The sequence below is a fragment of the Glycine soja genome, chromosome 8, assembly GCF_004193775.1.
Source record: "Glycine soja cultivar W05 chromosome 8, ASM419377v2, whole genome shotgun sequence".
Taxonomy (NCBI): domain Eukaryota; kingdom Viridiplantae; phylum Streptophyta; class Magnoliopsida; order Fabales; family Fabaceae; genus Glycine; species Glycine soja.
Window position 1 is genome coordinate 46,586,962 of NC_041009.1, and position 24,033 is coordinate 46,610,994.

A 24,033-nucleotide genomic window follows, 5' to 3' on the forward strand; every position below is an offset into this window, starting at 1 on the left:
ACACTCGAAAATAATGAGTTGCATTAATGTAGAAGCCAAACTGAAAATGTAATCATCCAAGAACAATTTGCACCTATCTAGAAGCCTATATATGTAATCATATAAATAAAAGTTCGCAATTTGCACAGCTCCTCAGAAACACCATCAATTCTTGTAGCTTTTCAAGCTTGCCCAGCAGTCCCAAAGATTCAAGGAATAAGTAATGCTGATGCTGTAAATTGTGGATTATGGATTGTCAAGGTATGTAAAGTTCTTGAATTCAGCAATATATTTCACAAATAGCAGCTTGCAGACCTTGTCTTTATAATTCAGAACAGTGCACTTTCTTAGCTATGAAGAAATGCATTCAGGACCATACTCTGTATAATACCAAACCTCGCGAGAATACCTTTCAACAGGAAAAAATTAGGCACAAAAGTTTGAAGCGTGGGGCAATGCTTGAGCATTTCCAACATCAAATGCCAGTTCATAAATCTCCCAAAGATGAGCTCCAAATGAATAAAATTGTGAAACCAAGGAAAGCGTACTTGGTGGTTGATCAGTGACTGTTTTAAAGACAAAACATGAAAAATACTGGTGACATTTTCTAATAGAAGATTGCTAGTATCAATGTTTTAAGACTATTTTCTTGAAACACACTCTTCTATAATTTAAAACCTTGGCCTAAATTAATGGGACTCGCGTAAAATTCAACCACTAAGAGAGCGAGTCCAAAAGAGAAGAAATCATTGTACCCAAGTTTATTAACTTTTTCTTGTTGAGAAATTCGGTTACTTGGAGATTAGTTGGATTAAATATCGGTAGTGTAGCAATTTCGTCGCGTTTCTTGATATCGGGGACAATTAGGGTGGATGCGGTCCCAATCACAGTCCCAGACCGCTTTTTAAAACCTTTTGCAACTAAGGAATGAAGCCAAAAATTGTTTATCTAAAAACGAAAACAATTTAACAAGAAAAGTAAAAAGTTTTTTTTTTCGTTTTGCATTCATACCTAGACAGAATCGTAGATACTCCACATTACAAAGTGCCTCCAAAGGAATCTCAAACCCGTAATTTTCATAAATATTAGCCCTCAGCAACTTGGGCATGCTCTGAAACTCTAGAACAACTGAGTGGGGAGAAATTAAAACCTTAGTCGCTTTGCAAATCCTCTACAATGGGGAAGATACCGGGTCTCCAACATCCTAGCATCATCCAAAGGCGGAGTTTTGAGCTCTGGCAAGTGTACGGACTCAACACTGTTACTGTCCACAAACAACCGACACAGCTTGAGAACGACGAGCGTTTTGTAGTTGAAGATGCTGCTCAAAATTTGGAGCAGCGCCAGACTGTGATTTCGCGGTGCCTCGATTTGGAGGTGTTTGACGTCAAGCTGAACAACGATGGCGTTTAGCCATATGTTGAAATGGAGGAGGTCGTTTTGGTTTCGGCACACGCTGGAGTTGAGGTGGAAGTGCGTGATGGAGTGGGAGGGGTTGCGAGAGAGAATGGCGACGTAGGCGAACGTCAAGAAGGAGGAGTAGGGTTTGTCGTTTTGGAGAAACGGTTCATCGTCGAGGTCGAAGGCGGGGACGGAATGCCACAACGGCTTCCAGCGCTTGGAGAGAAGGCTCGTGGCAATGGCTTCGTGAGTTGGGAGAAAGAGGGAAATGCTAGGTGCACCTATCAATTTTTATGAATGGGTCATTTTGTCCTTTAACATAAAATTATAAAAAGCACGAATTTCTTTCCAAAGAAACACTTTTTTCGAACAGCTTCTTCTTCTCTTCCGTGAACCTGCTTCTTCTTCTCTTCTCCGTGAACCTGCTTCTTCTCTGCGAGGCGCGCCAAGGTTGTCTTCTTCTTCTCCGCGAACAGGTTAGTCTCCCTACCCTTTGTTGTAATATGCAGCATTGTTGTAGCAATGGAACCTTAGGATAGTTACCTTAGGATAGTAACCTTAGGGTAGAAGACGAGAGTAGAAGACGCCGGAAAAAATGGGAAAAAGGGCTCACGGCAGAGGCTTCCGGAAGAACCTGTTCCGGAAACTTTCCGGAAGAAGTGTTCTTCCGGAAGTTACTAAGGCTCATTCCGGAAGAAGTAGTTCCGGAACTACTTCTTCCGGAATGAGCCTTAGTAACTTCCGGAAATCCAACATTCTCATTCCGGAACTTCTTCCTCCTATACTTAAAATTTCTTCCAGAAACAGCTTTTTACTGGTTTTCTTCTCTAAAAACTAGCCAGAAAACGCAAAAAATATCCATAAATGCGTACTTTCGACGAAATAGGAAGAACAACGACTAACAAAACTTCAAATACGGAACACCTGTTTCACAGGGACCACCAAATCTTCAAATACGGAACACCTACTTCACGGGACCACCAAATCTTCAAAGCTACACAGCGTGGAAAGCAATAGCAAGAAAACGAAAGAAAGCAACGAAGGATGGAGCGCAGTAAGAAATGGAAGCGTGAAGCGCAGTAAATTTAAAGAAAATTACATAGGGCAAAATCGTCATTACATATGCATTAAATATTATTTTATTTTTACTTATTATTATAAAATGAAAATTATTTTTTCTTGACATTGTTATAAAATAATAATCATTTTTTATTATATATTAACTTTTGTAATACAAATTAAATGTTATCATAATAAATATTTTATATCTTTAATAAAATATACGAATTAATTAATTTTTATGATTTAAATTATACTAAATTGTCACACGAATTAATATTTACATTTACATGCACGTAAAAAAATTACAAATATTAGTCATAATTATGTTCACTAATTATTTATGTATAATAATATTAATTATTTTATAACTTAGTTTATTCATTAAAATTAAATTATTAAAAAAATATCATTTTTTTTTAAAAAAAATTTCCGGAAGAAGAAGGTTATCTTCCGGAAGAACTTTCTTCCGGAAACATTCCGGATGACGTTCTTCCGGAAAGTGTTCCTTAGTTCTTCCGGAATCACGTTCTTCCGGAAGAAGGGTCTTCCGGAAATTTCCCGGAAAAAGTGTCTTCCGGAATGATTCAGGAAGAATGTTCATCCGGAAATGATATTTGCAGAAGGGCATTTTCATCCATTCACTGTTTGCTGGGTGCACGTAGCAACTCCCGGAGAAAGAAGAGAATGCGACACAAAAAGTCGTCTGGTAAAGCTCTTGTCTGTTGGGTTTACGAGGAAAAATTATTATGATTTTTGCACACTCATTAGAGAAGATTTTTCATATTACAACTATGGATTCATTCACTGTTGGATTAGACTTAGTTTTTGACGGTAGGTTTTACACATGTGATATTTTAAATTATTCGGTTGAATTGTTAAAATGATATCTAACTGTTTTGCATTCTCTATTCTGCATTTTGGGGTTTCATCTTCCTATCTTTTTATTGTAAGCATTGATATTCTATTTTGATTTGGCTATTAGTAGCACATTTCAGTGTACTTGTTGGAAACTTTCTTGTACCTTTATTGATTATAGTGAAGTTATTTCTTTGGTTTGGACGATCTGTGATTTTTACCCTTGCATTGAGGGGTTTTCCATGTTAAACAAATTGTGTCTCTTGTGTACTCTTGATTTCTATTTTGCATTTTATATTTTATTGTTGTTTTTCATAGGTTCTTGCAAGTTTTAAAAAATTTATTTTCACTGCATATTGCTCTATTATTGATTTTGTTATTGTGTTGATTTATTTTTTCATTAGAGTGGTATCATAGCTCTTTGGTCAAGGGGAAGATGGGATCTTTTAGTGGAGCAAACTATCACTTTTGGAAAGGCAAGATGAAGATGGTATCTCTAAGTGGAGCAAACTATCACATTTAGTTGTAAAGTTTACAAACCAATTTGTCATTAAATTATCTATAAGACTAATTTGTTGCATTTTTTGCACATTCAAAGACTAAATTTGTGTTCTTCATTTTTTAGAGACCGATTTGTCGGTGTCTCACAATTTTGGTCCCTAAACTTTTCAACGACCATTCAATGTTATCCAACTTTTTTCCCATTCAAGGATTTAGTCTTGTTCATCTATTTCACCGTTAAATGATGACATGATGTTTAGTTTTATTATTATTTTACTATGAAGTAAAGTGTTTTTGAAAGGATTAATAAAATGTGACAGTTGATAGTCGTCACAAATTGCAAGAACCTAAAAAGCATGCAAGGTACCAGGAAAAAGATTAATACTATGAAATTGAGTGTAACTCTCTCGCAATGTATTAGATCAGTATGTAGAAAATATGTGTGGTTCATTTATAACTATACACCTTATGTGTAGCTTTACTAACATCATTTCCAAAGTGACTTATATGTCATTGCGTGTGTCGTTGTTGTCACCCTCTATGTGTCTCATCGTCGGCGTCAACGCCCTACCCAAACAACAAGATCTCCAGGTTCGCAATCTCTATGGCTAGATGTACAACCTCTATGGTCAGGTCTGTGGTCTCCATGGCCAAATCTGTGACCCTTAGATATCATATATATGACACAACAACCTTCACATCATCGCTTAACTTGTCGCATGTTGTGAAGGTGGATTCGTGAATTTAAGGCAATGGATTGTCGGTTGTGGACGTAGCACCAGAAAGTGCCATTGAGTTTTATGCTTATGAAATGATGAAAAATGTAATTGCAGATGGTCAAGACAACAAATTAGATATTGAGTAACTAGCGCATGCATATTTTCTTTTGATTCATGGAGGACTTGTTGTACATGGCCATCGCTCTCTCAATTGAGTTGATTCATTATTATTGGGTTCAATGTTTCTTGCTAATTGGTTATGGTTTGTTTTTTAATCTGAATCCATTTTTTTATTTCATTGATTTTTTATGTGTTCTTCAATTTTTGGCGATTTTTAATGACTAGAAAATGTATCATAATAAAATAATAATAATAAAAGTAAGCATCACATAATCATTTAACAATGAAACAAACGAAAATGACCAAGACCTAAGACAAAAAAAAGTTGGAGAACATTGACCAGTTGTCAAAAAGAATAGGGACCAAAATTATAAATGTCGAAGAGTTCAATGATGAAAAACATAGTTTACCTTATTAACTATATTCACTCGAAGCCATATTATATGTTCCTTGTTACATTAATATTATAACCACATGTGGTTATATTATAATTTATTGATTTAGTCTAAGAAGGTACTAATACCCTTCAAAATTTGCACACATGGTAGAATTTCCCTATTTTGCATTAGAAAGATAGAAACAAGGTTAATAAAGCAACAAAAAAATCAGATTATGCTTAGTTTAGAAGAATTTTCGTGTTAAGCATAGATGTTTGCCCACAACTAAAATTCAATATGTGGTCAATATACGGGTTTGGTGAGCTTAGAGAACATAACCTATTCTAAGATATTTCTATGAGGTTAGCCTGGGTGGTCATGAGCTCAAAACAATTTAAAGGTTAATTTAAGGATGTACATTTTAAAGATGTTGAGACATACTCAAAATTAAGACCTTTAAATCTAGTCTTGTTTGCTTAAGAACAAATAGGTTAAATACAAAATGAACCAGATGAATAGGCAAATAGACACTAAAAGAGTTAACATTTACCATACAGAAACATAAATGTGAGAAACCAAATATCAATTCAACAACTATTATATATCATAAGTTCATAACAACAAATTGATGTTCCAAAACCATAAGTTGCATCAACCAATTGAAAATGTAATAATTATTTAGGAACAATTAGTACCCACTTACAAGCCTACTAATTATGATTTAAATAAAATTTTGCAAGTTGTAGAGCTCTTTGGGCACATGGCTAATTCTTGCAAGATTCTAATCTTGTCCTGAGGATTTGCGAAATATGTATTTCTGACTCTTTTATTATGGATTGTCATGGACTGTAAAGCTCTTGAATTCTGCAATATATATTTTGCAAATTGTAGCTCATACTTCTTACCTTTATAATTCATAATAGTACACCTTCTTAGTTTTGAAGAAATGCATTCAGGAACAATTTGTGGGAAAGTCCAAACCATGGGAGGAAATGATTCCAATGGCAAAAAAAGCACAAAAGTTTGAAGCTTAGGGCAATGCTTAATCATTTCAAACACCAAATTCCACCTAACAACGAACCAAAAGCTGACCTCCAAGTGAATCAAATTGTGAAACACAGGAAAACACTCTGTGTCAGGCTGCAAGAGTTGTAAAGACAAAACATGAAAATATTAGTGAAATTATCTAGAAGAAAAATGCTAACAACACACTCTTTTGAGACTCATTTTCTAAAACATTATCTTATTAAAATTTTATTTGAATCCCACTAAATACACGAGTCTTATACCCTATTTGGTGGATCTTATTCCTTCACTAATGAGACCTACATGAAAATAGTGTATGTCACTAGATATGTAGGTCTTATGCCATATTTAGGGAATCTCATTCCCAAATTAATGTTATCCGCATGAAATTCAACCAATGAGAGATTGTGCCAAAAATGAGAAATTATTGTAGATTTGACCATGGCATATTCATTGTCTCAATCAATCTCCATATGACATGTAGTCAATTTTATGACTTCTTTATTATAAGTTGAAATATTCAATTAACAATCTTATGGAGATTGATTGGACCAAGGGTGAACCCAAACCATGCAACATACAATGTTTCTCATAAATGTGAGTGTCTCTTTATCAAAATAGGAAAACAATTTAAGAAACTACACATTTTTTTCTTTTTTCCATTCTTACCTTGATGAAGAATCTCAGATACTCCACATTAGATGCTACCTTCAGAGGAATCTCAAACCTAAAATTAACTTTAATCTCTGCTTTCACTAACTTGGGCATGATCTGAAACTCTACCACATCTGACTTGTTGTAAAAAAACATATTATTCGCTCGCAAATCCTCTAGAATGGGACACTCATGAAGAACCTTTGCTAGATGCCAAGTCTCCAACATAGTAAAATTATCCAAATGCAATGTTTTAAGTGCGGGTAAGTGAACTAACCCAAGAGCATTCACACGGAACCGATACAACTTAAGAACAACAAGCGTTTTGCAATTCAAGATAATGTTTGGCAACTCAAATGGACGGGGCATCTCAATCTGAAGGTGCTCAAGACCACGTTGAATAACAGCATTTACCCATATCTTGAAATGGGAGTAGGGGAAGTTGTTGTCATATCCGCAAGAGTTGAAGCGGAGGCGTGCAAGTTTGAGGGGTTGTTGCACATTACGTGCTAGGAGGGAGCCAAAAGCAAAATTAAAAAAGGAGGAGTAGGATTTACCATTTTGGATAAAAGTTATGTCATCGAGATCAAGGATGGGGATGGAGAGCCACAATGGCTGCCACCGCTTAGAGACAAGACTTGTGGAAATGGCCTCTTGAGTTGAAAGGAAAGACAAAATGTGACCCAAGACTTCATCAGGTAATGCGCTGATCTTGTCCTGTGTTTCCATTTTTCTATTACTCAGAGGAAGGCAAGGATGATCTTGAGAATGGTAGATGAAGTTTTTTGTTCTTGTATTGATTTTTTCCAAAGATATATAAGCAGATGAAATCCTTTCCTAATAAATGAAATACATATTCATTAAAAGCAAATGCAATATAATATTAAATTTCATTTAATGAGATGGAATTTAATATTATGTTGTAACCGGTCTTATTAAATGGTTTGTTTTATGAATAATATTTTAAGTTTGCGTATTGTACACGAAAAAAAGAAGTTACTTTTATATAGTTAAAATTAAAGTAAATTACATTCCACTCTTCTGAGTGATACATGTATTATATTGTCTTCCCTTCTTATGTTAAAATAAATAGTTTAGTCCATTTAACTTAAAACTATTAGAGTGAATTACACTTCTTTTCTAGAGAAAAACAAGTATTACATTATCATCTTTTTGGTATAATATATTTTTGGTTTCTAAACTTTTCACCTTTTTTGCTTTTAATCTCTAAACAAGTTTTTTAGTGTTTTTCATCCTTGTATTTTTGTTTATTTACAATTTTACTCCTTGTTGTCAAGTAAAGCATTAACTGATGACATAGCAATGTTTTCCAACTATGTATTTTTTGTAAATTATCTTTTTAGTCTCTTATTAACTATTCTAACATCACCAATTACTTTAAACAAACGAGAGTTTACAAATAAAGTTTTCTTAAAAAATATACATGTGACTAACCCATCTGACTCTTGTTGAATCTAGACTCCGAGGTTTTAATTATGACAAACTATTAGTAAAGAAAATTACAAAGATGGTCGAGGAAAGCTATGCAAGCTAAAATATTTGCTAAGTGTTTTGGTTGAAAATATAAAGAGCATATCAGAACAAGTACTCTAATGAGTTCGAAACAAGTTTATAAAGAATGTCTTAACATTGCATAAAGAAATAACTCTCAGAAGATTGAATGAAACTCCATTTGAATGATGAGTTAGAGCTTCCTATAAAGACCTTAATCTTAGCAAGTTGTAAAGGACATCAATAAGGTCTTGCTCAAAATGAATATCAGAGGCTATAATGAGAAGACAACATCATAATAAAGCTAAACCAAAGTCAAGACCTTGAAGGAATTTGAGAATGAAACATCATAATGATGTACATAAGCTGAACTAGAATAAAGACTTAGAAGGACTCTAAGATTGGAGCATTATAATGATAAAGCAACATCTTGTTTTTCATATGAATCACAATGATTGAGGATTAATCAAAAGATGCATAGAGTTGAAGATGAGACAAGTCATTAAGAGATTCTGATATTGAACATCAGAATAAAGAAATGATGACTATTCAAAAACCTTCACCAAGGAAAGATTAAACAAGACACCAACAACAACTTACATTAGTTATCAATGTTGAAGTAAGCTACTTCAGGATGGATCTTGATGTAGGATTGACTAACATGATGAAGCCAAGATATCTACAAGGAAACATCATGAAGTTTTCATAACAAAAAGTCTACATCATAATAGGTTCTTCCACGATAACATCAAAATGAACTCCAAATTGTTTTGAAAGAGACAATTTCAAAGATTTCAGTACCTTTGAGTTTAAAAGAATGTCATCTTGCAAACATTTTTCAACATGCTCAAAATGATCATCAATGGGAGAACCATAAAAGGGAATAACCGACATGGAAGCTGAAGGAGATTCGAAAGTATTGTGCCAAAGTATTTTTGGTGACATGTGGAAGTGTGGGTCGAGTAAAATTTGATGATGAAGTAGAAGATGCAGTGGATGTAATGCTTGTCACATGAGATACAAGTTTAGTTTATGGTTCATCTTGAGGTGGATCCTTTTTCTAAGCAATGTTAGAGTGGTGTGATGGTTATGAGTCATGCAAGAAATATGGAATAATGATTTACTTGAATGGTTGATGTGGAAGTGCCTAGTTTCAAACGCTTTAGCTTTCAACTAGATGATTCTACAGGAGTTATTTTTTGCTTAAATAGACCCAGGTTAGAATGGCAATTTGATAAGACATGAAGAACATTATTAGAAGAAAATGTACCTAAGAAGCTGTTGGAACCTAGCATGGAGTAATTGCAATTGTAGCATCCGTTAAAGCTATAGTCTTTCTTTTAAATTGAAGATATTCCTTTTCCCCTACAGCTTTAGTCTCATCAAGATCAATGGTTTCCATTTCTTATAATATTAATGATATGGACTACAAAAATAAAAAAATAAATTAATGATGATAATGTTAATTTTATAAAATTATTATTCTTTTCATCTATTTATTAGTTTTTCTTGATCTATGTAAAATAATATAAGACAACAATTATAATGTGACGAAAGAAATACATGTTTGCATGATTATCAAACTCATGAGTTAACTCGTATGAGTTCACAAGAACCATAAGTTAACTAATGAACAAACACATTTTTAGATAAACTGGCAACAAACTTAGTGGTCCCATAGCAAACTTGATACACTTGCGAGTTTAAGACTAAGTTATTGAGATTGTCATATTAAAAAATAACTTAAATATATTTTGTCCTTCAATTTTTGTAATTGATTTTTTAGATCTTAAAAAAAATATTTTTATTATGTTGGGAAAAATCCAAATTTTACATCAACTGAAAATAAAGTTAAGTTAGAATATATAAGTGAGGGACAACCCTCACCCCTTGAACTAACTTTTGGGGTTGAGTTAGGTCTAAACTCACATTCTAAGATTCTAAGATGGTATTAAAGCGTATTCAAGATTAATCCAAATGGTCACTCACCATTGTTATTCACGCACCAAAAAGCCCAAGAAATGGTGGACGTGAGGGGGTGTATTGGGAAAAACCTAAGTCTCATATTCAAGATTAATCAAAAAAGGGTTACCCACCATTGTTGTTCACACACCAAGTCCACGAAGGGCTAGACGTGAGGGAATGTATTGGGAAAAACTCAAATTCCACATTGACTAAAAATAAAATCAAGTTAGAATATATAAGTGAGAAACAATCCTCACCCATTGAGTTGGTTTTTGGAGTTGAGTTAGGCCTAAATTCACATTTTCTCAAATTTTCAAACATCTATTTTTAGTTTTGTGTTCATAGTTTTATAATTTGTGACAGTTTTTAACCACAACTTTTTTTTATGATTTATGATTTTTTTTAATCATGGTCTTAGTATGAAATTGTTCTTGTCAAAAGTAGTGACAGATCTTCATTGGGGACCTTGAGCATACACACGGTATGTATTTTTCTTCCAACATAATTTATTTCATACCCAAAGACTAAACATGATTGGAACCTATTTTCCTTCCAACACAATTTATTCTATACCCAAAGACTAAACATGATTGGAACCTATTTTTCTTCCAACACAATTTATTCTATACCTAAAGACTAAACATGATTGGAAACTTTGATTGCTTGATTTAGAGACACAAGTGGCTACCACTTGTGTCAACCGTTATTGATATTTTTTATGACTTTAAACAACCATAATATGTAAAGATAAAAAGAAATATGGATGTAAAGTGAAATTGTGAGAGTATTTTTTTTCTTTTTACATATGTTAAAAAATTTAAATCATCAAAATTCATTTTAAAAAAATTAAATTTTCTAAAATTATGATGATAAAAAACCATCACAAATTATAACAACATTAATCTAATGAAAAGAGATAAAAAAAAAATAATTTTTTGAATATTTGATGAAGTAAAATTAAATTTTTTAAGAAAAAAAAATATAATTTCTCAAATGTAAAAGACTAAAAACATATCTTTAAGTCCCAACAAACACCAGTCATATAGAATAGATCTCTGTCGTTGGTTTTAATAAACGGTCTGTATTTCCTCAAGTGAACACTCGGGGATCCGTGTCCCGAAAACGCAGGTTTAATGGGCAACTAAACAGACAAACCCTTGATCCTTTTTTGCGACTACTCCAGTCCGGTTCTGGTATTCTCTCACTCGCGATTTCGTCTATTCTTGTTTGGTGAAGGGGAAGACCTCGCTCACTTTGATCTTCAAAGTTCAGAACGCGTTTTGAAGCTGTAACTATCCTTTATTTTCGTTCCAATCTGGTTTAGATGTTCAGTAATGAAATTCATTAGAATTTCTGGATTTCTATATTTTTTTTAGTTGTTGCCATCTTGGTTTATTGTTTTGCTTTATTGTGGTGATGAAATGTTGAATTGGTATATTATTCGTAGGTGTTTTTTTATTGTTTTATGTGAAGTAGACTCTTACGAGTTTATAGAGAACTCCCCTGAGTACGTATACTCTCCGGTTTGATAACCTTGCGGGCTTGAAATAAGTTCTAGGATATGCTGTCATAACCATCCTAAATGCTTTCTTTGTTTAGAAATTGCTGCCATTCTGAATATGATGGAAATTGGAAACCTCTGTTTTGAATTGATTCATTTGATGTGTGATGATTTTTGTGTTGTTGGTTTCCTTGATTTAGTGACATAGGTTTTTAGCTGATAGAGTTTGTATCTGATACTTCCAAGTGATGCTGGGAGATTGCGCAAGGGCTTTGAGTTGCATTAAACTATGAAATGAGTTTCATGGAGATCCCACCTGATGGAAGTGGCAAATAGATTTTTATTTAATAGCCGTCATAGATGCTTTCTTTGTTTAGGAATTGGTGCCATTCTGAATATCATAGAAACCTCTGTTTTTAATTGATTCATTTGATGTGTGATGATTTTTGGTATTCTTGGTTCCTTCATTTTGTGACATGGGGTTTTAGTTGATAGGGTTTGTATCTGATACTTCCAAGTGATGCTGGGAGATTGCGCAAGGGCTTTGAGTTGCATTAAACTATGAAATGAATTTCATGGAGATCCCACCTGATGGAAGTGGCAAATAGCTTTTAATTCAATTAAGCAGTCATGAAGGATCTGGTTTTTTCATGAATGTGGTTTCAGTTGATTATTTATTTTGACCCTTCCCCTGGAGGTAGGAAATGATTTGAAATCCTGTATGTACTTACGTTTTTAGCGGTGATTGCATTGATGTAATGGTTGTTGATTAGTTTTAACTTTTAAGGCTATATTAGCATTTTGAATACATTTGATGTGCGATGGCTGAATGTCATGAATTGAATTCCTTCATCCAATTCATGAGTTTTTCTGTTTTCTTTTGATATTTGTTTTCCATTTAGGTCTGGACCAGTTGGTCTTGATTTTTAGGAAGTGTTTATTTTCTTCTTTTGGACCAGTAATACAAGGTCCTTTTAATATGTTTTTTTATTCTTTAAATCAAAGCAGGTTAAGATGTAAAATCTTCTACTCTTTTACTTATTGGATTAGTTGAGAAATATGAATTTGATTGTTGGGAATTTATTCTTGTAACTTCCAAATGATGCTGGGAGATTGCGCAAGGGCTTTGAGTCATTTAACTATCATATTTATTGTTGACAGTGAAATGAATTTCATGGAAATCCCATCTGATGGCAGTAGCTACACAAGTTTTTTACTATGTTAGATTTTGTTTTTAAGGGTTGGGTTCCTTTGATCTCTCTTACTCTTTGATTCATTAATGAAGGTAGGAAAGATTTGTAAGATACTATAAACTTTTGAAAGTAATAAAAATATATAAAAAATTTCTGAATGTATAACATGCAGACAATTCCTCTTAAATCATGTTTAAAGCTATATGAGCATTCTGAAAAATTATGATGTATTTGAAACTACTATAATATGACTAAGAATCTAGACATCTGTGATAACTGATAACTTATAATGCTCAATGGGTTTGCCTGGCTGAGATATTTCTCTTATGTCTAAGTGTTTGAGTGTACCTTTTAAGGTTTGTTTAAAAGCTCTATTTTAAAATTATGTTTGAATATTTTATGCATTAATTTAGCAATGTGGATTTAAGTGGTGGGGGTTTTCATCCACTTCTTCCTAATGAGCCTGGATGATTGAGTAATGGCTTTATTTTTTACTGGACTTCTGCTTTTTCATGGGTACCTTGTTGATGGTAGTGGCAACAATTATATTTTTCCTAAATTAAGGATTCAAGGAGGATTCTTGTGCGAGTAGATTTGTATTATGGTTATTGTGTCTTGTACTCTTGTCTGAAGGTTTGAAAGACAATATATATTACCTATATATGTTGTTTTTGTCATGAAGTATTTACAATTGTAATCATTTTTTGTATAAATGAATTTATACACACATTTATATAATTTCAGATTGATAAATGAAGCATATTGTGAAGATTTTGACATTGGTAATGGCCATTACTGCGTTATGGGTTGGCCTTCTACAAACTTCTATGATTCCATGCAGCCATACTTGGTTGGTAGGTCTTAATTTTATTAATGCTTAATTTTTAATTTTTATTTGTTTTTTGGTACAAAAAGTTTTTGGGAAGGGTTGCTTTCTGTTTCCAAGGCTAGGGCATGCAACTGGCCTCAATGAGTGCTTATAGTTGTGCATGTAGATCCCCTACCAAGGTGGACTACTGGCAGCTGGATTCAAACCCAAGCCTTATACGCAAACTGCTTTGGTCTTTTCCAGCTGAATCAATCCTGTTTTAACTCTATTTTGTTGAATTCTAACCTGTATAATGCTGACTATGCCTTGTTCTGTACTCTGTGCAGTTACCCATATATTTTGTTGTGTCTTTAGGATGTTATGGTCTTTTAATGGTTGGAGTTGGTCTGATGAATTTTCCAACCTGTCCTCAAGAAGCTCTATTATTGCAGAAGGTATTCTTCTACACCTTCTGTTCATTAGATATTGTAGTATTATTTAATTAAATCCATGGTTTGTGGCTTTGTGCTTTTATAGTGCCTTTGAAATATGGATGTTACTAGATGTTCATGCATGTGTAGTTTACTCATTTGAAATTGAAAATTGTGTGAATAAACCTATAAACTATAAATGATTTCAGGACTGAAAGATGATTATGTTTAATTTCAACATACTTATTTTGGATGAAAAATTAGCTATTATTGAGATTCATCAAAATTAGATGTTATTGAGATTAAAAAAAGTTATAAGAATAAGATGTCCTCTTATAATATTACAAAGGAGAAGTAAAAAAGAAAATGAAGAGTCTTAAAGATGAATGACCACAAAATCAAGCCAGTCACAAGTCTCCTCAAAGCACACTTGTTTTTCCCCCTGCCACCTACTATTTGGCCCTTTTTAAAAAAAAATTACTATTTGGCCTGGTTTCTAACTATTATGATCATTGAAACATTTAAAGACTCCACTCTATAGTTTAAAGCATGGGGTGCATGTCTCAGTTGTTCTAATTACGTATGGAGTTAATGGCTGTGTCATTTACCACTGGAGTTGGTAGGATTATATTGCCAAGATCCTTTCCCTCATATTTATCATTTTGATTGGCAAAAAAATGTAGGCGCAGAATCTGGACTGGACATAAAACTGATAGAAGGATAATTTTGTAAATCCAATGTAATCACAAGGATATTCTAATATTTCATATCTGGCATACTGCAAGCCTGGACTATGATTCATATCCCTCTTGCTTTGTTGTATAAGAATGTCCATCACACTGTAATGGATCATCTGCATTGAACAATGCTTCTGTCGCTGACATATAGTCTGCCCCTTGTTCCATGTCAAGCTTCAATTACTCTATTAGGTAGATTTAAATGAATGTTTTTGTATCTCCAACACATACTTTCATCAATGAAGGTTCATGTTCCCATATGTTTGTGAATTTTAGTCAGCCCTCTTTCCATATGCTGGCAGAAAGTAAATTCCATCAGCTAAATAGAAACCTAATTTTGCCTACATTAGGAATCTCAACCCCAATTTATGAGTGCTTTACTGCTCTTGCTCTTCCAAAATTGCACTGCATCTATAAGAAAATGATCTTGCTCCCCCAAATCTTAACTCTGTTCAAATAGTTCAATTATTATGGTTATTATGCAATTACTAGTTTTATCCTCCTATTTTCCCTTTAAGCAATTCAGTAGAGCTGATCATTATGACCAGATTATAATGGACAAGTGCTGGATTCATGATGTGGCAAAATTGAAGCGATTGTTCTTAGATATAATTCAGATATGGTTTGCTGATTGTGGCATGTCGCCAAAGAAAGTTGCTTATTTTGCTTCTTTTCAGGACATTGTTGAGGCCAAGGAATATCTGAAACAAAAAGGAGTTGATGTTAGTTCCAGTTGATGCAGTCTCATATCTCATGATCTTCTGAATTAGCTTCTGAAATTACCTGATTGGGAGTTGCGAAAGATTTTTGGCTTTTAACTTCATACACAAAATACTAATGTGGGGTTTGTTTTCGATTTTGGCTTATGTACATGAACTTTTCAGTATAATCAATGGATAGCTTTTTCTATTGGTGATTATTTTTATTTTTATTTTAAAAAATTTATTGCAATTTGTAGTGTTTGTGTATTACTGGAAAGGGATCTGGGTAGTTTGGATGAAGTCATAAATTCGAATTTCTTTGTCACCATTGTTGTATCAAGGAAAAAAAAATGATAGCTCAATTTGGCTTGATAGGCATGTCTGATTAAATGGTTTCAACAGAACCAACTCGAGTTGTTTACATAGTGTGTTTGGAAATGATTTGAGGAAAAAAAAATGCAAAAGCAAAGTTTCAGGAAAACCGTGATTTTTTACGTCAAGTATGTCCCACGACATACTTGGTGCAGAGAAGCAATCTTGTGTTTGGGTTGTACTGTGGTTGACTTTGGCCAACACTTCAATTATTAGTTTAGGCCGAGAATGACATCTAGGTTGAAGTAGTTTGTTTTTACATATTGGGCTAGTCAGTTCAGAGCAATTCACAGGGTACATTGTACCTTTCATAAATATTAAATTTGAAAAAAAATGATTTAATTTTTAAAAGCTCGTTTAAAAATAAATTTCTTTAAAATAAAACTAAAAGTCACACCAACATTATGATGGTTTGAGTAGAATTAAACTTACATTTCTTAAATAAAGTCTCAAATTTGAATCTTATATATATAAAAAACGTGATTGAAAAAAAATATTAAAGATGTCTTCCTTCTTAAGTTTTTTTTTTTTTAGGAATTAATCATTAACAAAATAAATGAATGCTTTGCCATTCAAGGCTTTATGTTGACTCCAGAACGTGTGAACTAAAGTGAAGTGGGGAGTTTTCAATTCAAGGCTTTCTGTTGACTTCAATAACTAGATAATCCAGGGTGGAATACTGTACTCAACATGGAACTATAGTAATCACCTTCAGTCATCTTGAAAGAAATCTACATTTTGGCTTAAATTTCTTATTCACCATAACTAGTCTTTGCACATGTTTCATAAAAAATAAAGAGCATATAAATATGGAGAACAAAAAGAATATAAACATAAAGCCACTATACTCTTTTTCTTTAAATTTTCTTTTTTTTTTGAATTTTACTTTATGAAGTAGAAACATCATATATAAAGTAGCAATCAATCAAAACATCCATCTGGGTGAAGGAGAATGAACAGCACTTTGCCGGGGTGGTGGCTTGCTTGAGCCGCTGTTACGTTTCATGATTGAGGAGACAGTGGGGCTGAAATAGTCATTGCTTCGCTGAGAAGTTGTTGCACCTTGTGAATACATTCTCTTCACATGCATGAAGCTTCTCTGATTTTCCACCATCATCCCGCGTGCAACTTGGCTTCTTGGTGCAGCACCCCACCTATTGTAACTCACACAACTCTGGCTCCTTCCCACTTGTTGAAAGTTAAACTCTCTGGGGCTTGTGTAGTTGCGAGACTCAGCTGTTTCTGCCGAGTACATGGTCTCTCCTTCGCTGCTGTATCCATTTTGCATCTCATATACTTCCACGGGAGACGAACTAGACTGAACCTCACTTTGAGCTGCTCCATTGACAGAACCTGTTGAGGAAACATCTGGAATAGGAGTTGTTGGCCTTGTGTGCTTGTTTTGTTCTCCTTCTACTTGGTTTTCGGGCAAAGGTTCTTTGGCAAGATTTTCAGCAGTTTTTGGTTTGGATGATTGTGGAAAAACTGCAGGTTTGGAAGTCCTTGGAGGAAAATTGATGTCCAAAAGCTGTAATGGTATGTTTTCTTTCCTTCTGAGTGGGACAGCAGTTACTCTAGGTGATTCGTATATTTCGGGAGTGGGGATTCCCTGTACATGTGCAACATTGGGATTAGTGATCAAGCTTTCTTCTTCAACTGCGTTGGTAGCAGCAGAAGAGCTTGGTCCCTGATCCCTTGCCTTTGAGGCATTGTTTGATGAGGAAGGGGTGTCATCATCATCGCCCTCAGTTGACTTGAAAACTTGCCGCAGGGTGAAGGAAGCACACGAGTGCTCGCTCTTTGGGCCGGTTGACATCAATCGCATGATTGGTAATTTTGGCTTGTTAAGCTCATCAAGGTTGCCTTCCCAATGCTGGTTTAACCAATCACATATGACAGGAATTGGTATGCCAAATTGCATGGGGTGGTCTTTCTTCCAAGAGGATGATGATGATGACGTTGAAGTTGAAGGCGATTTGGTATTTGGTGATGTGGCTAATTTCATAGGATCACATATCATAAAAGCTAGATTGCCATGCACATCAAAACCTGCAGAACCGGGACCCCATTGAATTCCATCAGTTGACAGTTTTATGAGATTATCAGTGGCAATGACCACCTTTCCTTCACCAACAGTGAGCTCCTGTTTCTCTGTGTAGCCTAAAAGGTAAACTGCACTTCCCAGATCTAGATTGGCTTTACAACTGGTCTTCAAGTAGTGAGGGCACTGACCCTGTGCATTTGAGTCTCCATCCGCGTCATCTAAACCCACAATCGTAAGATCTAATACAGAACTTGAAATGAAAAACCTGAAACCAAGTAAAAAAATAACGCTCTGGTTTAAAAATAATCACTCTAAGGACTGCCATAAGTGGTGATTTTCATGATAAGATAATAATAAATTAATTGGAGAAGACAATGAGATATATTTTCTAAAAGTAGCTCCCCACCCCCAAAATAAAAAATAAAAATGACTAGCTGAGTAGAAAACACTAAAGTTCCAATCTCTTTGAATATCCACCAAATGACTTTTTAAAGGAGTGGTCTCAACGACGCAAGAAGCAAGATGAGATTTAAAAAACCCAAATTCACATAATTTTGAAGCAGGGGAGTGAGGCAATCACCTTTTTTTTTTTTAAAAAAAGAGAGAGAAATAATATATATGATTAAAATCATTAATAAAAATTAAGACCACAATGCAAATTAAGTCATTAAACACAACAGTATGCGAACATAATGTAATTCAATATATGTTTACAAAGTTAACAGAAACATAAAATTGCAAAATCTGCAAAATTGAATGAAAAACAACATAATGATAAATGGTGCTGCCCTACAAAATAAAATGTCATTTGTATCTACATGCCAAAAGGAGTACTAGGAGAAACTTCAAACATGCTACTAGAAAGTGTTGACTGAAGTTTCAGAATGCAGAGTCTGAATTGAGATGCTAGAGTATTGGATACATAATGCCAGAAAAAAAGTACTCAAACTAAAGCAAACTTCCATTGCACATTGAATACCATGAAAATTCTACATAATGACACATTCTGCTCTTCATCAGAGTCAGTTACTGCAGAACCATGTTCTTTGTATTATGAATTTCAGCTAAAAGGGTAATATGAAATAGAGAATTACTAAAAATAAAATCAGCAGAAACTTGCTTCAAAGGGAGCATAGTAAATAAGTTACTCAAGTATACTAATAAAATGCCCATAAATCCATAAAATTCTCAGATTAAGGATGCAATATTCAAACTAACGGGGGAAATTAGACATATTAAAATGTATGACAGTATAATAAATGAGCCCAAACTCTTTTTAGGGTTCATTTTAAATGAAGATCTTACTAAGGGAAACTGTGTTCTATGTCTACTTTTCTTTTGGAACATTTCCTATGAAGAAAACTCTACTAAATTATTAAGAATTATATTATTAATTAGACAAAATGCTAAAACATCAAAACCAAAATTTTGACTTTGAATTTGTTTTAGATTGTTTATGATTCCATTCCATGTATCATGAATTGTCATTTGTTATTTGTTAAATATTATGCATAACATTTAGATGACTTTTTCACATTTCAGATAACAATGCATCTTGTATATGCAACCACTCAACATTTTCCATTATAATCAACTAAAAGTTTACATCTTAAAATACCTTTTCCAGCTTTTTAGTTAAGATCAAGTATATAAAGTTTTTAGAATTTGAGCTTCGGGCCCAACTCAACCCCACGAAACCAGTTAGCTCCCCCCGCCCCCGTTTTTGAGGCTGCAATTAAGGTAGACTTCAAAGAGACCGCAATTAAAGTGAGCTAGGTGTAAACGCAATGAAGATGACTTTCCAAAAAAAATATTATACACCAGTTTCTATATATTCAAGATGTGTTAAGATGCTTTAAGTAAATAATGACAATAATTTTTGAAATGTGAGGTGAATCATGTAAATGCCTTGCACAGATAGTCATATATATGAAGTGAATGAGAAGGGAACAAACTATTTAGTGGGTGTTTGTTTTCCCGTTTCACCATGTGGGCACACATTCCAAAGCTTAGTTTGTGAGAAGCTACAAATTCCAACTTCTGCCTGATCGTCCGCTTTGAGGGACAAACATACTATTAATGTTCAATGGTATTAAGGAAAAATTGAAAATGCGATAGCCTTTCTATAAGATTCTTGAACCTTCTGTTTATATATTTTTGCCTTTGCTGAATAAAAGATAAGATAAGACTGTAATTTGATTTCCTGGTATTTAACTCTTTGATGAGTAACGGTAAGGCGGTGGGGCCAGACAACATACCTATTGAAGTGTGGAAAACTCTTGGAGATAGAGGTCTTGAGTGGCTCACCAAACTCTTTAATGAAATTATGAGGTCAAAACGCATGCCGGAGGAATGGAGGAGAAGCACGTTAGTGCCAATCTATAAGAACAAGGGGGATATACAAAATTGTGCAAATTATAGGGGAATCAAGCTCATGAGTCATACCATGAAATTATGGGAAAGAGTGATCGAACGGAGATTAAGAAAGGAGACTCAAGTTACTGAGAATCAATTTGGTTTCATGCCGGGAAGGTCGACCATGGAAGCGATCTATTTATTACGGCGGGTGATGGAGCAATATCGCATGGACCAACAAGACCTGCACTTGATTTTTATTGACTTGGAGAAAGCGTATGATAGAGTGCCTAGAGAGATTTTGTGGAAAGCTCTAGAGAAGAAAGGGGTTAGGGTTGCATATATTCGAGCTATCCAAGATATGTATGATAGGGTATCGACTAGTGTTAGGACACAGGGTGGAGAGTCAGACGATTTTCCCATCACAATTGGTTTGCATCAAGGGTCAACCCTTAGCCCCTACCTTTTTACCTTAATTCTGGATGTCCTCACGGAACAAATCCAAGAGATAGCACCGAGATGCATGCTTTTTGCAGATGACATAGTCCTCCTTGGAGAGTCGAGGGAGGAGTTGAATGAGAGGTTGGAAACTTGGAGACGAGCTCTAGAAACACATGGTTTTCGCCTAAGCAGAAGCAAATCGGAGTATATGGAATGTAAGTTCAACAAAAGAAGGAGGGTTTCTAACTCAGAGGTGAAAATAGGAGACCATATTATCCCTCAAGTCACACGGTTTAAATATCTTGGGTCTGTAATACAGGATGATGGAGAAATTGAAGGGGATGTGAATCATCGCATTCAAGCAGGATGGATGAAATGGAGAAAAGCATCGGGGGCGTTATGTGATGCAAAGGTACCGATCAAGCTAAAGGGAAAGTTTTATCGGACTGCGGTAAGACCGGCGATTTTGTACGGAACAGAATGTTGGGCGGTCAAGAGCCAACATGAGAATAAAGTAGGTGTAGCGGAGATGAGGATGTTGCGGTGGATGTGTGGTAAGACTCGACAAGATAAAATTAGAAACGAAGCTATTAGAGAGAGGGTTGGAGTAGCGCCTATTGTAGAGAAGATGGTGGAAAATAGACTTAGGTGGTTTGGGCATGTAGAGAGAAGACCGGTAGACTCTGTAGTGAGGAGAGTAGACCAGATGGAGAGAAGGCAAACAATTCGAGGCAGAGGAAGACCCAAAAAGACTATAAGAGAGGTTATAAAAAAGGATCTCGAACTTAATGATTTGGATAGAAGTATGGTACTTGATAGAACATTATGGCGGAAGTTGATCCATGTAGCCGACCCCACCTAGTGGGATAAGGCGTTGTTGTTGTTGTTGTTGTTGTATGATTCCATATACACAAGTTCTTAAGAGAGATAAAGTACTTTTAAAGAACAAGACTGGAACTACCATAGACTACTGAATACCTCACATGAAAATGCTAACAACTAGTTACCGACTGTAGAATCATACCAGTCTGTGTAGTTTGATGTACAAGTGCCAGAACATCACGAATTATATATAGTCAGGAAAATAAATTTCAGCATCTTGAAGGAATACATATTCACACATTTACATAAATAATGCTACAAAGGATCATAGTTAGTCTAGAACCAACTATAATAACTATTAGATTATTGACATCAATGCACACAACACAAGCCAACATTTACAGTAATTTTTAATTACTATTTTGGTCTGCTCTGCCTAGAAATAGCTAGCTCAGACCATAAATTAAATAAATTCAACGTTTCAAATTAAATATACAAGACTCCATACTTTGCAGTTGGTAATTCTTTCTATCTGCTTGTAGGCCAAGTTGGTAAGGATTGGCCAGCCAGTACTGAAAACTAAGTAGTTAAGCTTACAAATATGTGAATAAGCAACAACAATGTAATCTACATCAACACATGCAATGGAATCATATGATACTGGTTAATACGTGTAGAACTTAACTTTCTATAAGTAATTAACTAATTTTTAATAAGCAAGTAATTGACTAAATTAGCAACCACCATTAGTATTCTACATGAATATCCTTTGATAAAGTGAACTAATGTTAGGTACAACTGCTATAAAAATAAACAAGTAGCAAAAAATCTCAAACTTCATTGAATCGAAGGTATACAGAAAGTCAATGAAGGAAGAATATATCATTAAATGAAACATAAAATAGAGACAAGGGCTTTCTGTTGAATATCTCAGTGTTGTACAGTAATACACTAGCAAGAAGTATATTGCGCATGCACAAATAGTTCCAAAAAACCAAGATGTGCTACTAATATTTCTTTTTGAATGTTTGCTGGTTCAAAGAGTTTTGTTCCCCTCAAACAATGTATCAAGTTCAAGTCTTATAAATAGAAAAAAATCAAGCAACAGGAGCTTTTCCCTCCACAAGCGAATCTACCCGATCCAACCTGAAGTAGCTTTCAAATACTAGGATCTAAAAAACTGAACTCTTCTCAATTCTAACAACAAGGTTTTTCCAACATTTAGAACTGAATCCCTATCCAACTTGACCACATTAACTGCATTGGTTACCAGCTTCTAGAAACAAATCTCAACTCAAAAGCCAACTACCCTCAAGCCAAATAATCATCTCCACTGGCATAACTATCTCCCTCTCCTACCTAGCAAACACAAAATCTCAACCACCCAAAAAAAAAAACAAGAAAAAAGGATAATGACAGTTTGGCTACATTTTCTTCCAATTATGACAAACACATGACACAAACTACAGCAAGCAAAACCAAATCACAGCATTGCCTTCAAATGGGGGGTTACCTCTGAGGAACAAGAGTGGCAGCCACACCATTGTGAAGCCGGATCTCAGCGGTGTCGGCGGCGACCACCGACGGAAGATTGGCGTGAGTGGTCAATAGAAGGTTCCGGTGGATTAAAAACCCGGTGCCGAAAGCCCCATTAGGCACGGCGGCGGTGGAGGCGGTGGCGGTGATTGTGGCCATGGCCTGAGCCTTCCCTGTAAAAATAGCAGCTTTCATTCTCTCAGACTTGCTGACCCCTTTGCAGAAACACCATGATTCCCTCAGACTCACACCCCCCATCATAATGGGTGTCTCCAAAGACTTCAACTTGGGAGATCTAATGTTGCTCTTGTTAATCAATGTGGCTTCTCATCTCAGTTCCAAGATCATGGGTAGGGCAACAAGCAACAATGTGGAACACACACGCTACACAAGTAGTAGTAGTAATAATAATAATAATGTGGAAACAAGAAAGTGCAAGAGATTGGAGTTGTTCTTAACTTATCCTAGGACTTTGTCTTTGGGAATGTTGGAAAATGCCGGTGTCTGTGTGTTTGTGTGTGGATTGGTGACCCAAAAGTACATTGCTGCTGCTGATGAAATGGAATAAACAAGTTAAACACCACACCTTAGCTTTATTAAAGCTTGATAACAAAAAAAATCCAAAATATTATAAGACTAAAAAAATTAGGAATCAAAAGTGAATTATTTCTAAATTAGGAATCAAAAGTAAATCATTTCTAAATTATAAGACTCAAAAAATTGTAATTAGATTTAAGGAACTGAAAGCAAATTTGACTCAAATTTATGGGACAAAAACTATTTAAGATTATTATTATTATTATGCAATGTTGTTTTGCATTTCCAGTAGTTTTTAGTAGGAACGACTAACGAGTAAGGAATGAGAAATGGATGATAATAAAATAAAAAAGAAATGTTGAAACCGACGGACTCTTGATTTAA

At 34.6% G+C, this 24,033-nt stretch overlaps 4 protein-coding genes across 4 annotated transcripts; 1 reads left to right on the forward strand and 3 right to left on the reverse strand.

Annotated features, from left to right (window-relative positions):
- LOC114424248 (F-box/FBD/LRR-repeat protein At1g16930-like) lies at nt 1-1,892 on the reverse strand. Its single transcript, XM_028391091.1, has 3 exons — nt 1,776-1,892; nt 991-1,671; nt 1-545 (listed from the first exon to the last, which is right to left on the reverse strand). Exons 1-2 carry the CDS (start codon nt 1,890-1,892, stop codon nt 1,123-1,125), a joined length of 666 nt encoding a protein of 221 aa, XP_028246892.1. The 3' UTR covers nt 1-545; nt 991-1,122.
- Nucleotides 1,893-5,665: 3,773 nt separating this feature from the next.
- Nucleotides 5,666-7,463, reverse strand: LOC114421828 (FBD-associated F-box protein At4g10400-like). Its single transcript, XM_028387915.1, has 2 exons — nt 6,710-7,463; nt 5,666-6,154 (listed from the first exon to the last, which is right to left on the reverse strand). Exons 1-2 carry the CDS (start codon nt 7,421-7,423, stop codon nt 5,729-5,731), a joined length of 1,140 nt encoding a protein of 379 aa, XP_028243716.1. The 5' UTR covers nt 7,424-7,463; the 3' UTR covers nt 5,666-5,728.
- Nucleotides 7,464-11,236: 3,773 nt separating this feature from the next.
- LOC114423713 (dolichol-phosphate mannose synthase subunit 3-like) lies at nt 11,237-15,914 on the forward strand. The gene is made up of 4 exons (XM_028390573.1): nt 11,237-11,459; nt 13,610-13,719; nt 14,021-14,128; nt 15,519-15,914. Exons 2-4 carry the CDS (start codon nt 13,618-13,620, stop codon nt 15,576-15,578), a joined length of 270 nt encoding a protein of 89 aa, XP_028246374.1. The 5' UTR covers nt 11,237-11,459; nt 13,610-13,617; the 3' UTR covers nt 15,579-15,914.
- A 720-nt stretch (nt 15,915-16,634) lies between these two features.
- LOC114423714 lies at nt 16,635-23,734 on the reverse strand. The gene is made up of 2 exons (XM_028390574.1): nt 23,090-23,734; nt 16,635-18,223 (listed from the first exon to the last, which is right to left on the reverse strand). The coding sequence occupies exons 1-2, from the start codon at nt 23,371-23,373 to the stop codon at nt 16,840-16,842; spliced, it is 1,668 nt and encodes a 555-aa protein (XP_028246375.1). The 5' UTR covers nt 23,374-23,734; the 3' UTR covers nt 16,635-16,839.
- Nucleotides 23,735-24,033: the final 299 nt, after the last annotated feature.

Excerpts from the sequence above, each read along its gene's own strand:
- LOC114424248 (XM_028391091.1), bottom strand. The coding sequence starts at position 1,892 with ATGCTGCATATTACAACAAAGGGTAGGGAGACTAACCTGTTCGCGGAG. Across the intron at positions 1,672-1,775 it reads GAGAAGAGAAGAAGAAGCAG|AAATTGATAGGTGCACCTAG; the intron begins GTTCACGGAAGA and ends ACCCATTCATAA.
- LOC114421828 (XM_028387915.1), bottom strand. The coding sequence starts at position 7,423 with ATGGAAACACAGGACAAGATCAGCGCATTACCTGATGAAGTCTTGGGT. Across the intron at positions 6,155-6,709 it reads ATCTGAGATTCTTCATCAAG|CCTGACACAGAGTGTTTTCC; the intron begins GTAAGAATGGAA and ends CAACTCTTGCAG.
- LOC114423713 (XM_028390573.1), top strand. The coding sequence starts at position 13,618 with ATGAAGCATATTGTGAAGATTTTGACATTGGTAATGGCCATTACTGCG. Across the intron at positions 13,720-14,020 it reads CATGCAGCCATACTTGGTTG|TTACCCATATATTTTGTTGT; the intron begins GTAGGTCTTAAT and ends TACTCTGTGCAG. Across the intron at positions 14,129-15,518 it reads AAGCTCTATTATTGCAGAAG|GACATTGTTGAGGCCAAGGA; the intron begins GTATTCTTCTAC and ends GCTTCTTTTCAG.
- LOC114423714 (XM_028390574.1), bottom strand. The coding sequence starts at position 23,373 with ATGATGGGGGGTGTGAGTCTGAGGGAATCATGGTGTTTCTGCAAAGGG. Across the intron at positions 18,224-23,089 it reads GCCACTCTTGTTCCTCAGAG|GTTTTTCATTTCAAGTTCTG; the intron begins GTAACCCCCCAT and ends ACTTGGTTTCAG.